Source organism: Puntigrus tetrazona, chromosome 17 (assembly GCF_018831695.1).
Source record: "Puntigrus tetrazona isolate hp1 chromosome 17, ASM1883169v1, whole genome shotgun sequence".
Classification (NCBI taxonomy): Eukaryota; Metazoa; Chordata; class Actinopteri; order Cypriniformes; family Cyprinidae; genus Puntigrus; species Puntigrus tetrazona.
Genome location: NC_056715.1, coordinates 5,139,626 through 5,152,885, shown reverse-complemented (window position 1 = coordinate 5,152,885; position 13,260 = coordinate 5,139,626). Strand labels below are relative to the sequence as shown.

Sequence of the window (13,260 nt, the reverse complement as noted above, 5' to 3'; positions counted from 1 at the left end):
CATTTATTCATTTGTTTCTATTTGTATGTTTGTTTTTAGTAATATAAATTCACACTGTACAATTTCATTTTTTTTATTTCCACACTGTAAAATATTGTATAGGATTTACCTTGAAATATTTTTCAGAAATTGCTGATAAATTTTCCAACAATGAAACAGTAACACACTGAATTAAACTTAAAATTTTATAGTACAACGTTAAGAATAAATAAATCAGAATATTTCAATAAACACTTTGACTTTTACAGTGAAACATATCCTTTTAATAATGATGGATGAGTGGATAGATAGATAGATAGATAGATAGATAGATAGATAGATAGATAGATAGATAGATAGATAGATAGATAGATAGATAGATAGATAGATTAAATAAAACATTATAAATAAATTTCCAAAAAAATATAATATCCCAACATAAACATATATTTCCCCCCTTTTATTCCACATTTGAAAAGCCATTTTAAATTCTTTGCCAATCGTTTTATGTTGCGTAAGTGTGAGGCCATTAAATGTTTTTCCCCTTCATAAATGGCAGTTACAGCACCCTATTATGTGTGATTGTGCAGAGATTGAGCTCACAGGTGTAATCATATGTGGTTACCCCATGCTGTGTCATCCCTGTAGTTGCTAAAGCCAGCTCAGAAACGTTGCTTTAGGGTCCCATGGTGCCCCGCTTCAGGAACACCATTTCAGTTCAGTGACTTCTAAATCAGCATGTTCCGCAAGCACTCATAACATGTCGCGCCACCCTAATGCTAATGACTGGATGATGTGCACGATGTTTCTGACCAAAACCCTTGTTGTTTTTGCAACCTCTCTGTAAGGTTGCATATCTGTTCTTTCGGTAAAGCATTACAGGGCTTTTTTTTTCCCTGTTCTTATTCCTGATGCAGTAAATTGAGGTAAAAGAGCCCCACCTGCTCTCTCTGCTTTTGGTTGTTTCCATTATCCTCTGCTTATTTTCGCAAGCCTGTTTAATATGAATGAGTTTATTTTTCTTTTTTTTTGTATTTTGTGTATGACTCACATAAAATGACCACAAATGTTTTTCTTTCTTCCTTGAGCATGTCTTACCAGAAGGAAGTCCTCAGAAAGCTCCTGTTCAAATATAGGTTTAAAAAAAAAATGTTATCTAGCATCTCAGAAGCAACATGACATCTACAAAGACCTGACCATCTCCTGTAATCTGATCGAGTCACATAGTAGTCAGCGGCACGCGTTTCACGATAAGCAATCCTTCATCTATCTGAGTGCAGATGGAGCCGGGCTGCTCTGCTGCAATGCAAGAAGACAATTATCTTTCAAAACAAAAAGACAAGATTGCATTTTTGACAAAGAAGGAACCTTTTATCGCAAAAAAGATTCAAGACAGGGTTCGTATGTGCGAAATAGATACTTGTGTATCCTATGAGCCAAATACAATTACTCTTATCAAAAACAAAATCTGTTGCCCTTATAAATCTCTCCAGAGGGGGGAAGAGATAAGCTTTCAATATGAGCTGTCTTTCTAATCCCACGATTAAATGAAACCACCAAGGATGGTCGGATAAACGTTCCCACTCTCATTGTCTCCTCAGATACTGAGGGACGATCCTCTGGAGTCACATTTCTTATTTGGGGATGTGTTTGGAGCGAGATAATGTGCAGGAAGACTCTTTCGATTGAGATACAAGCCAAGTGTAAGAAGAGTGCTCAGGGAGAGAGCACAGAAAAGCCTGGAGAGGGAGAATTAGACAGATGCCGGGACTGTTTTAAATTTCAAAATTTCTCCTTGTCAAAGTTAAAGGTGTATTAAGTGTGTGGAGGGAGTGACATATTTAGTTCTTCACTCTCAGTTTTCATGCAGACCGCATACTTTCAGATCTTGCAGTGCTCATTTAGCTTAAGCTTGACGTGATGCCAACTATACCCAGTTTTGTACCTTTTTACTTCCATAATCTAATGTATTTCTGAAAGAAACTGATGATGAACTATACTTTTGATTTCATGTTGACTTAAATTTAATTCACATTCCCAAATTTATTCTACCGTGTGAATGAAAAAAATATTGGTCTGTCAAAATTGGTGGCGTTTATTTAATTTGAATTAATTAATCATTGAATTAATATTTTACACAAATGTATAATATTTATTATTATTATTTAGAAATTTTTTTTATTTTATTTTCAACTCAACTTTTAGTGATTCTTTTTATCTTTAATTTTATTTAAATTTTAATTTATTTAATTTTCGGTAATTGTCAAGGCAACATGTCCAATTTTCAGATCTAAAATCTGGAGGGTTTTTTTCATCTCAGCTTTATTTCAATTAATACATGATTTAATATCATTTTAGTTAACAATAAAAACACTGGATAACTATTACATTATATACGTAAGTGGATCAGGCCTCTAAATCCCTGTCTTGAGGGTTTTTTGCCCTCCAAAAAAAGACACAAAACAGCAATTTGTCACTGTGAAACTCAGCACGGTAGTGTTTATGAGGAGATTTTTTTGGGGGGGGTGAGGCTCAAATAATACTTGGCAAGGCCGACGGTTTCATGCAATAAGCTATATTTGTTTTCAGTGAGACGGCAATGGCGTCCCGTAGCAATTTATCACTTGGTGGCGAGAACAACTGCACACAGCACTGCTGGATTACAAAGGGAGAATGTTCACAATCACACGGTTGTTCTCATGAATTATTTTGAGTTGTTGTTATTAGCAGCCTTTTCCACAGAGAGAGAGCTGCACTTATCACGTCTAATTATACAAAAATATACCAATTTCTATGAAATATCTCATACATTTTAAATGTGGCAGTAGTCTAGGGTTTCTTTGGCATGCGCTCGTGGTACCACAGAGCCATTAAGGGTTTCTCTAATTTAGAATTAAAGGGAATTAAAATGCACAGATATCTCACATTCTTGTATGTGTTTGTGAAACTTAATCACAGTAGGAGGAAAACTCCTCCGCAGCGTGTGATCCTGTGCCATGTTAACACCTCCTAGTGCTGTTTCATTTTCAAAGAGCCTTTCATGTTCTCAGGAGTGAGAAAAGGTGTCATGCCCTCTGTACTGCTGGATCAAAGCAGCACAAATCCACAAATGTCTGTGCACCAGGCATCCTCCATCCCTTACCCCAATGTCCCGAAAAAATGGCAACAAAGCTCCTAAAATATTTTACTCTTTTGGTTTGAACATAAAATCATTTGGTTTATGTAATGCTTAGATAGGCATGAAAAAGAGAGAAGAAAACAGAATTGGGGCACAATTCAGACTGAGTTTGAACCTCGTCTCTCACACACCATAGATCAGACATTTTAAAGTACATCTCAGTGTTTTTTACAGTGTTTTTTTACAGTGTTTCTCAGTGTTTTGTGTTTTATTTTATTTATACTATCATTGTACTTAAAATATTTAATATTTGTATTCTTTTTTTTTTGTTGTGCTTTTGTCATTTTATCTTTTTAATTTAATTAATTATAATTATTTTAGGTTTAGAAATGTTAGTAATTAAAATTAAATAAGTTTTCAAATCGTCTTTTATCAATTATTAAAATTTCTCATAATTATTTATATTTTATCAATTTGTTTGAATTTTTATGTTCTTTGTCATTTTAATTTTTTTCTTTGTCTTTTTATATAGCTTAAGTTACTTGATTTATATTTAAAATTTTAGTAGTAATAATATCAATAATAATTTTGTAATTAGTAAAATGTTTTAATAATGTGCTTTTGTCATTCATATCATTTTTAAAAATATATGTTACTTATTTTATAATTAATAATTAATTTTTTTCATCAAATATATATATATATATATATATATATATATATATATATATATATATATATATATATATATATATATATTTTTTTTTTTTTTTTTTTTTTTCTGTTGTTTCAACTGTGTTTCAAGGAAACTCATACAGATTTAAATACAACTTGTAGATGAGTACCTGACGAGCAAATTCTAAACTCTGGATAAAATATTTATTTAAACTGTCTGTATATGAGGTTTATTTTTAGGATCCAGTGTTGTGATGTCTAGAACAGAGCCAAAGCACTGGATGAGCCCATCTTTAATGAGTTTCCACCATCAGACTACCCTGTAGTGTCACCACTAACACCTCAGCAGTGTTTAGAATGATAGCAGTTGACACTGCCTCTCTTGAGGATCTATTTAGAGCACAACACATTCTTTACCAGAACAAAACTGAATTTGGGACTTGGGAATATAATAGGAAGCAATGAGAGAAAAGCTATGTGTGTGGTGCGTGTGAGTTTGAGAGAGGTCATGGCCTCAGTCGGCTGTACTCCCTTTTTCCTCTGATAATAAGCATCCCATTCGTTCTCTCCATCTGTTCTCTTCCTGTCCCGCTGCCCTCCCACACGTCCAGTGCTCCCTTGCTAGCCACCTGCAACATCTGTCTGCGGTGCTGCCACATTGTTAAGTGTCTGTGCTTGTGACACAAGGATTGCATGTTAGGTCACACGGGTGCCTTTAACTGGGGTTATTCCAATATTGCCACATTAAGGAGACAGTGTTTGTGTGTCATTTACTCTGTGGCTGCACAATAGTGGATAAAATTCAGTGTATTTGCAAAAAAAAAAAAAATAATAATGAATAAAAAGATTTTTTTTTCTTTGTGAGGCGTCTTTTTAGGTGAAACAAAAAATAAGAGAAAAACGTGTTCAGACTTGGTTTACGCACTTTACACAATGCCTTTTAGTGACTATAAAGTAAACCATAAAATAAATATCAATATCAATTAGTAGAAATCATATAATTTTTTTAGTAATTGTTTTTATTTTTTTACATAATTTTCCTGTTTTGATTGGATTTTGACTTTTTAAATTTACATTTAGTCATTTAGCATATGCTTTCATCCAAAGTGACAAATTGTTTTTTTGTTTTTTTTTATGGTTTTAGTTATAATTTCATGTGAAGTTTTACTACACTGCAAAATTCTAATACTGACATTTCTTAAATTTTTTTATTAATATTGTCTTCGGGCTTTTTATGGACTGTCGTATATAAATTATATTCAGTACACTGTGCAGCCCTCTCATTGTTCCAATACCGTTCGCCTATCACAAAACAACATGCACTTGCTGGTAGAGTTGTCTCAGAACTCATCCTTCCCTTCTGTGCAACATGAAACTTTTTTGTTTTGTTTTGTTAGCTGCCGTTCGTCTCAGAGGCTACCTCCGAGCGGTTGGGCCTCAGAAGTGTGTGACTCGAATTCCCGGGTTTTCGGGGTATCGGTTGCGGTTCCTGCTGTCTGAAGACAGCTCTGCCAATGATGGAGGCTCCCTTTAGGCTGGCCCCCTGGTACACCCCTCCTTGGAGTCCTGAAATTTGGCTCACACGACATCCTGCAGTGTCGGGCCACCCTTAGCACTCGAAGTCATTGTCGTAACAGCACGACGTTGCGGCCCCCTGTCCTCAAATGACATCCAGAATCCCCTCCGATCAGCTTCCTGCTGCGTCTCCACGAGCCCACAGTCACATGGAATATCAGCACGGCTCTTTGGGCTTGCCATTAAAACAAACATCCCCAGACGCATCTCGTGAGCCTCGCTTTCGCGTCCCGTTGGTACCAGCTCATTCATCAAACATGATTTCACAACTATATAATTTCCGTGGCTTTGGAAAACAGAAGCAGCTGCTGTCTAGTTCTTGTCTGTCAGTGGTGCCGTGTGATTATGACTATTGATGTGGTTTTCAGTGTGAAAATTGTAAATATTGACCGGCATCGTTAGCAATCAGCAGATAAATGTGTATGTAATTATAAGTATATGAAGCATGAAAGAGTGTACGCTGTCATTTTTTTTGATGGATAGATGGATTGACCGCAGGCAGCTAATCTGCTGGCATTCATTAGGCATCTCTTACAGATGAACCAAATTTATTATAAATATGTTTTTATCAACTCCGGTGATGATTGATTTAATTACGAGAGAAGAAGGAGAAGACGTGCAGTTTAAATAGTGTTTCATTACTGGAGGAAAAAAAAGAAAATTAACTACGAACACAAACAGCTTTCAGAAAAAAGGACATAAATTTACATGACTAAACTCTTCTAAAAGTGTTTAAATAACTTAAAATATAAAATATTGACAGAAAATGTAATTATGAGTATTTTAACAGTGACCATTGATTCTTAAAGATGTCTTTTAAACTTCCAAGGTAACAGCGATAATGAGAGAATTCAAATGGCCAATAAGAAAATTCCTTTCAAATATGCCCGGCCCGTAGAGGAATGGCTTCAGGAGAAAGGTAACTTCCTCCTTTTTAATTTATTTACTTATTTGATTTGATTTAATTTTTATTTTAATATATGTATATAGGTTTTACCATCTTTCTTCAGTTAAATTTACTTATTTATAATATATAGATAAATAATTATATTGTATATTGTGTTGCACCCATCACATCTTTGCTTTTCGTTTGCCTTTTCAATGCTCGTTGATCTTTGTGTTGATCTTAAAGTCAGACTAAATAATACATACGTTGTTTAATGGTTTAATATTGGCCCGGTAAACCTTTTATGAATGTTTTAAATGTAAACATTAAAACAAATTAACATAAACATAAATTTCACTTGACTTTCTGACTGATATAAAGGAAGGTGGACAGACAAGGTTTAGTGAAATACAGGCAACAGCTTGCGGCTGCACAGGAAGTATCATCCGAGAAGAAAACGCCAGCATGATTATTGTTTCAGACATTAATTGCATATCATCAGGAGCCCTCCTCATTATAATCACTGGAATTACTCAAGAAATTGGGACTTTTTATTCCAATCATGAAGTGATGATTTCTGGATTCATTTAAACCAGAAATTGTTTATTTACTTCATTTTCTTTCTGAATTATGATCTGTGTCATGCTGCAAAGCATTTATTCCCGACCACAGACTATGTTGCCTATTATTTTCACTGATTCATGAGACATATGACAAAACATGTGTCAAAATTGTTTCACCTCTCGTTAGAAAATAGCAACGATCCTGCATTAATATTAATCAGAGATGAGTGTTAGAATATTCTCAGCACAAATAATCCTTTTGTTTTCTCTTTAGTTTTATCAAAACATATTGAAATAATTAATTATTACACAAATAAATAAACAATAATGGATATATAAAAATGAATTATAAATAATAAATAATTATTTTGTATTATTATTTTGTTATGTCCCACGAATCAGTGACTTGTCAATTATACCAAGTGTTTATAACCGAGGCATTTTTACAGTAGACTTTTTCAGCCTTTTTAACACTAAGAACGGCCCTATCATGTTAATCTTTCTATTATCTCAGAATGCATTCACGTGCCAGTTATAGGATGTTTTGTTTTTTAATAGTATGGGTGATCTCTCTTCATAGAGGTAATTATAGTAAAACTTACTGCAGCCATCACGAGCTTGTAGCTAGACTCATTCAGGGAGACATAATGGGTCTGGTTTATAGTCTGGCCCTCCAAATGTTTACGACGTGTCTCACGGTAGTATAACCCTGAGCATTTCGGAAGAAAATTAAGCCATAGTGATCCAGCACAACCATCTAAGTCATTGTACTTTGGTTGGGTAGGTTAAGTGCCTAAAAGAGACATGAATCTTGTTGTCGAGCAAGATATTTTGTGCTCTTACCGACCCACAACCATGAAATGTTTTGGATCTTTCTTGCATCCTCAGGGCGGCAGTTAACGATATTCAACACCCAGGCCACGATAAGAATTGGTGGTTCAGACCGCAAGAGGCCATTTCAGGGCCAACTCTCCGGACTCTACTACAACGGCCTCAAAGTGCTCAACATGGCTGCTCAGGGCAACCCTAACATCAAAATAAATGGCAGCGTCCGTCTGGTGGGGGAGGTTCCCTCTGCAGGTTCAGCCAGAACTACTGCCCTCCCCCCGGAGATGTCCACCACCTTTATCGAGACCACCACCACCATGTCCACCACCACCACGAGAAAACACCGCACTCCACCCACAATACAGGTACGACCCCAAACACACGGGTTCAAATGGTAATATAGACTTTACAGACTACTAATATAAGCACTTCATGAATATTCAAAAATATGTGCCCATTTTGGATACACTGCCTGGATCCTTTTTTTGGATAGAAATGCATATAAACCACTGTTTATTTAAGTTTAAGTTTAAGTCCCAGCTAGGTGGTATTTAAGTTTAAGTTTCATTGATGATAAATGATAGAAAAAAGTGTCTCCTACAATTTGTTGTAAGTATATACTCACCTTATCTAGTACAGTTTTTTTTTTATTTTCTTGTAAAATGCCTTCTTAAATTAACAGACAAATGATGTATTCTGCCATTTTAAATGTTTTAAACTTTCAGAAGTTGAGTACATTCTGATTGGCTGTCAAGCTTACAAGCCAAAAAAAACCCTAAAAATAATTTCAACAATATTGTTCATCTGTTTTCTTGTCATTATGTGTTGTTATATAACTGTGAACTTCCCTGTGCTCATAAAACTACAACAATTTTTCAAACTATCTTTATCGTAACCATTATAGTTATAGTTCTTTGTGGGACTTATAGTCCTTTGTCCTTTTTTTCAGTTGAATAAAATCTTAAATTGGTCTTATGACTGATAAATTAACTGTTAATGGCTGCGTAAGTGTATATTTGTAATATTTCTATTCTCATAGAATTTTTTTTACTTTAACTTTACTTTTATTGTTATAGTTATCGTCCTTGTAGTGAACGGGCCTTATGACTGATTTTAACTTGTTAAGTTATTAGGTTTATGATTTTTCCTTGCTATCTTGGATTTTTCAGACATGATTTTAACATAATGCTGTGTTTATGCGACTGGCATGTGTTTACGCATGTGTGCCTACATCTCCTCATCATTTCTGATTTGGGAAGTGCACCACAAATAACGTCTGGCCCAGATTTACAATTCAAATAAATGAGGACACAAATTTCCTGCAACACAACATGGAAAATAAATCTCCGGAATGGATTTTTGGGGTGGTTTTCTGCACAGCTACACCTTCTATTCCGCAGAACGTCTCAGCGCTGCTGACGACGTTCTCCTTAATTTATTACGCTCTCAGTTTGGTTCAAATGATTTCCAGTGAGCTTATTTGTCAAGCTTAGACCTATTTCCTAAGCTTTGAGTGTGCATATGCAAATTTAACTGTGGTATTGAAATTAGAAACAATGATTGGACGGTGCCCAGTTTGTATGTCACATATGTGGACAGGTTAAACACATTACAACGACAATACATTGTGTATGTGTGGGATGTCAAATTGTAAAATATGCAAAACAGAGGCTTTTGTTTCATTTAGGAGAAGTCACTCAACCAGGTGCGCCTGAATGATTTTTCAACAGTATGCAAACAGCTTGCTCCAGTTAACTCGAGCACAAGCGATGTCCACGACTTAACTTTATTAAGGCTGAGAGCCTCTCTGACACATTTTTGTTTTCATGTTTTTCATAACCGAAGAGAATTGTTTATAATTCTCCACGTCCTTTAGATAAAGACACGAGAGCATGCAAACAAAGCTTCATTCGCACACTCTTGACAACCAAACAGAGTGCCGCCCACATGAAGTTTGACCGGGAGCCAATAAAACACTGTTGTTTGGCGAAATGCGATTAGACTGGCCATTTCATAGGCATCCTGGTACAAATTGAGCTGGTGGAAGTGATATTAAAGCCATCAGTCTCCTCTGTGTCTGAGACACATTTTGGCAAGAGACATTTGTAATCGTGAAGCCCCCACAGTTGACCGCATGAATAAACTTTGAGACTGACTAATGCTAAGGGATTTGGAGCTACGAATGTCTTCTTCCTAGTCAGAGCATTCGTTGAATTCGAAATGAATCATTTTGGTTAATTAGATTTGTGGAAATTTAATTGTTACTTGCATCATAACTAAAAAAAAAGGGAAAAATGTTCATTCATTTATTCTTGCATTCATTTATTATCATTTATCATTTAATCATTTACTTATTCCAATCCAATCGTATAATCATTTATAATAATAAAAAAACTTTATTAACTTCTTTCCTGGCCAATAGTTGCACACACTTGAATCAAGTTCTTTGAAGATAATTGAATAAAGTCATTTGTTTTGTTAATTAGTATTTGAGTTTAGACAACGTTTTCATCCTGTTGAACCACTATTCATGATTTTCTTAAGTTCAGACAGACACTTATAATAACATAGTACTAGCAAGTTAAATCTAATTTTTTTGTACATTTAATATTAGTTGTTGGCAGTATGAAGATGATGTTCATTATCTTTAGCATTACCAGTAAAATGAAAATATTGTACCAGTGAAAATATTTGTATTAAGGCAACTTAAGAGTAACTAACCCAAAACCACCAACATCATTGATATTTTGATATTTTAAAATATCAAATTAATAGTACATTAAACATTAATAAGTCTCTCTATTTTTCAACACTTTATTTTACCATTTACTCTCCTTGTCCTGCCCTGTTCAAAGCATGATGGGAAGTGTGTAACTTTGAGCTACTTGATTAAAACGTATTCTTTTAAAATGAAAACATGAAGTAAAGCCAAAGAGTAATGTTTCAGATCAGCTGCATGATGCAATTTTGTCTTGTCTGTTTAAATTGCTGAAATAAAGTGAACAGCTACAAAAAAAAAAAAATCAACAAAAAACTTGCACATTATTATTTAAGTCACAGGACAGTGTTGTGAAGCAGTAATTTTATATTGCTATTACTTTAGTATTAAAACACTTGGTGGATTTGTGCTGGTAAGACAAGGTTCAACTAAGCAGTGAAACAATCACATATCAAGTAGTATTAGTTTTGGCAGATCATGTCAAGTTTGCATCTGCTGACTCAGCTGATTCACATTTACCAATAGAAATACAATGCCTGTGACAGCATTCCTATATAAGGTCTTTCCAGTATTATTCAGCAGTTCACTTCCTTAGCAGCAAATTATCCTCCTCCATCCCCAGCTCCTCCTTTTGTTACAGTCATGGCTTTCTGCTAGACTTGTTTCCTGAATACTTTTATAATTAATGTCGGTAGGCTAAAATGTTATTAAGAACATTAATGATAACAGTAATGATGCCGCATTTGGTTCTGTCCTGTTAAGGGAGTCATTGCTGTTTTTTACCCGGAACCATACCGCCAATCCAAACCGTATGCTAAGTGTCAATTAGCTTGATGATGGTCCAGACAGAATTAATATTATTCTCTCCTCGCCGATCTTCCCTGGTGTCCTCCGTGTTCATCTTGGGCTGATAAAAGACTGTCAATACAAGACAAAATAAATTAAAACACTTATTTTGGGTACCAGACAAAATTCTGTTGAGGTTTTGGGTACCAGCACAAAAGGGCATGCTTTCCAGTGTTGTCTGGGGTTAAATCTAATAGTCTTGAGATGGAGGCCGGATTTAACATTTTTGACGTTGTATTTCGGCATATCTAACAGTGCCAAGCGTGGCATCCCAGTGCACAACGAACCACGGAGACGGAAATTTCCACTTACATTAAAGCTGAAGTTGACCATGTCTGACTGTAGCTGGAAACCGTAGATGCTCAGCGAAGCATCAGACCACATTACAATCTGAGCACAAACAGGCAAAACGCATGCAAACACTGCGGTAACCAGAGAGCATGCGTCTGCCTGGAGCAGAGCCACGCTTGAGAATAAAACAATTCTCTGTGACGCACTCTGGAAAACAGCACTGCTGTGGGTCTTGTTTGGCTTATGAGGCTAATAGATGTTCGGGAAAACACAGCCATAGATTGTTATCTGATCTAATGAACCAGTCACAGTCACATATTGCGTACGAAAAGGTGAAAGACGTGTGATGGTATTAGAGTGAGTCATTTTGTTGGCGTCACTTAACATGACTGGAATTAAGCTTTTGGAAATAGATAATAATACACCCACAGTTGTTTCTAACGTGTTTATTTATGTATTCATTTTTTAAATCCTCGTCCCACGCTTATTGGCCCATCTTTAGATTCTGGCGTTCATTTTAGTCACTATTACTCTGTTAAGGCTGACGTTGGAATGAATAGCGTTTTCCGTTTACATTTTTTGACATTTTCATTTTCCTTTGTCGCTTCAGTGACAAAATAGCTAAAAATATCATACGGCCAATAACAAATTGTCAAGATGCTTTTTATATTAACGGAAAATTGGCGGTAAGATGTCAAGTGATGAGTTTGAAATGAGAATTAGGAGCGAATGCAGGCCTCGCACACGATCATGAGGATGAATGGAGGATTGTAGCTACTTGAGTGGAATTGGCAGGAGGATTCTCATTAATTCTGATCAGTCTAGTAGGTCAACAGGCTGCTGGTCATGTTTGCTTTCTCATCTTAATTTGTGCACACAGGATCAGTAAACAAGTGGTCTGTTACAGTTGGGGAAGGAATATAATTGTAAACCGCAATCCCCTACATGTATCGTGCAGGGACGGGAGATCTATTTTTAAGCCATTTGCATTTGCGTCGAACTGGAACAAGGTCTGCGAGGTTTATTCGGCTTAATTAAGACCGGGGCTGTAGAGACGTAAAGAAGCCAGGCTTGTGCGGATCTCAGCGTTGAACTCTTTCGAGGTTTGCTTAAGTACGCTCTGCTGTTCTTCAAAGAAATCCGTCTGGAAGGGAAGTCTTGAGAGACAGATCACAAGGAAGGGTTTTTCTTGTTTTAATCATGTTTAGGAAAGGTGCAGAAACAGAAAAGAGGTAGCTAAATGCGATTTCTTAGCTTGTGCTGATGTAAGAACTGTGCAGGTGTGGCCGTGAGCTTTAGAAGCAAAACATCTTGTTTTTTTTAATAAGGAGAAAAGTGAATTTAATATATGATAATGTTCCGACGAATTCCCAGCTAGGTGGTAGTTTGTAAAATTGACTTTTTCTTTACCTCAAGGTCTGTCTTTATTTCATTAATGAATCTGAGATTGATGGTAAACCTCACACACGAGGGGTGTGTTTTCCTCCGGGCGTCTGAATCATTGATGTAAGGTAGGTTAATTGAGCTGCACACATTTTCATATCAGAGGGGTGGGATAATGATATGTATTTCAGGGCATCGATTTCATTTCATGTCTGCGGAAAGCTGAGGGACTACATTTGGTCTCATACGTCCTTTGGCCTCTAATAGGAGGGATTTTGGGCGTTTATGGTCGTTCCATCCCAAAATCATCAAATCCTTTTCCTTAGCTGCACTGCTGAAATGTAGTACATTAAAGAACCGTGTGCCAGAGGGGATCAAACCCTTAGTGAGACACAGC

At 35.9% G+C, this 13,260-nt stretch overlaps 1 protein-coding gene across 33 annotated transcripts in view; it reads left to right on the top strand.

The window, feature by feature from the left end:
- nrxn3a (neurexin 3a) overlaps nucleotides 1-13,260 on the top strand; it is a 277,248-nt gene that overhangs the window by 198,232 nt on the left and 65,756 nt on the right. For all 33 annotated transcript variants that reach the window (XR_006253012.1, XM_043262595.1, XM_043262606.1 and 30 more), the window contains 2 exons: nucleotides 6,177-6,266; nucleotides 7,685-7,989. Coding sequence is in view for 32 of the 33 variants with exons in the window: in XM_043262595.1 (XP_043118530.1) it covers nucleotides 6,177-6,266; nucleotides 7,685-7,989 (395 nt within the window). In the remaining variant the exon portion in view is untranslated. The remainder of the gene's footprint in view (nucleotides 1-6,176; nucleotides 6,267-7,684; nucleotides 7,990-13,260) is intronic.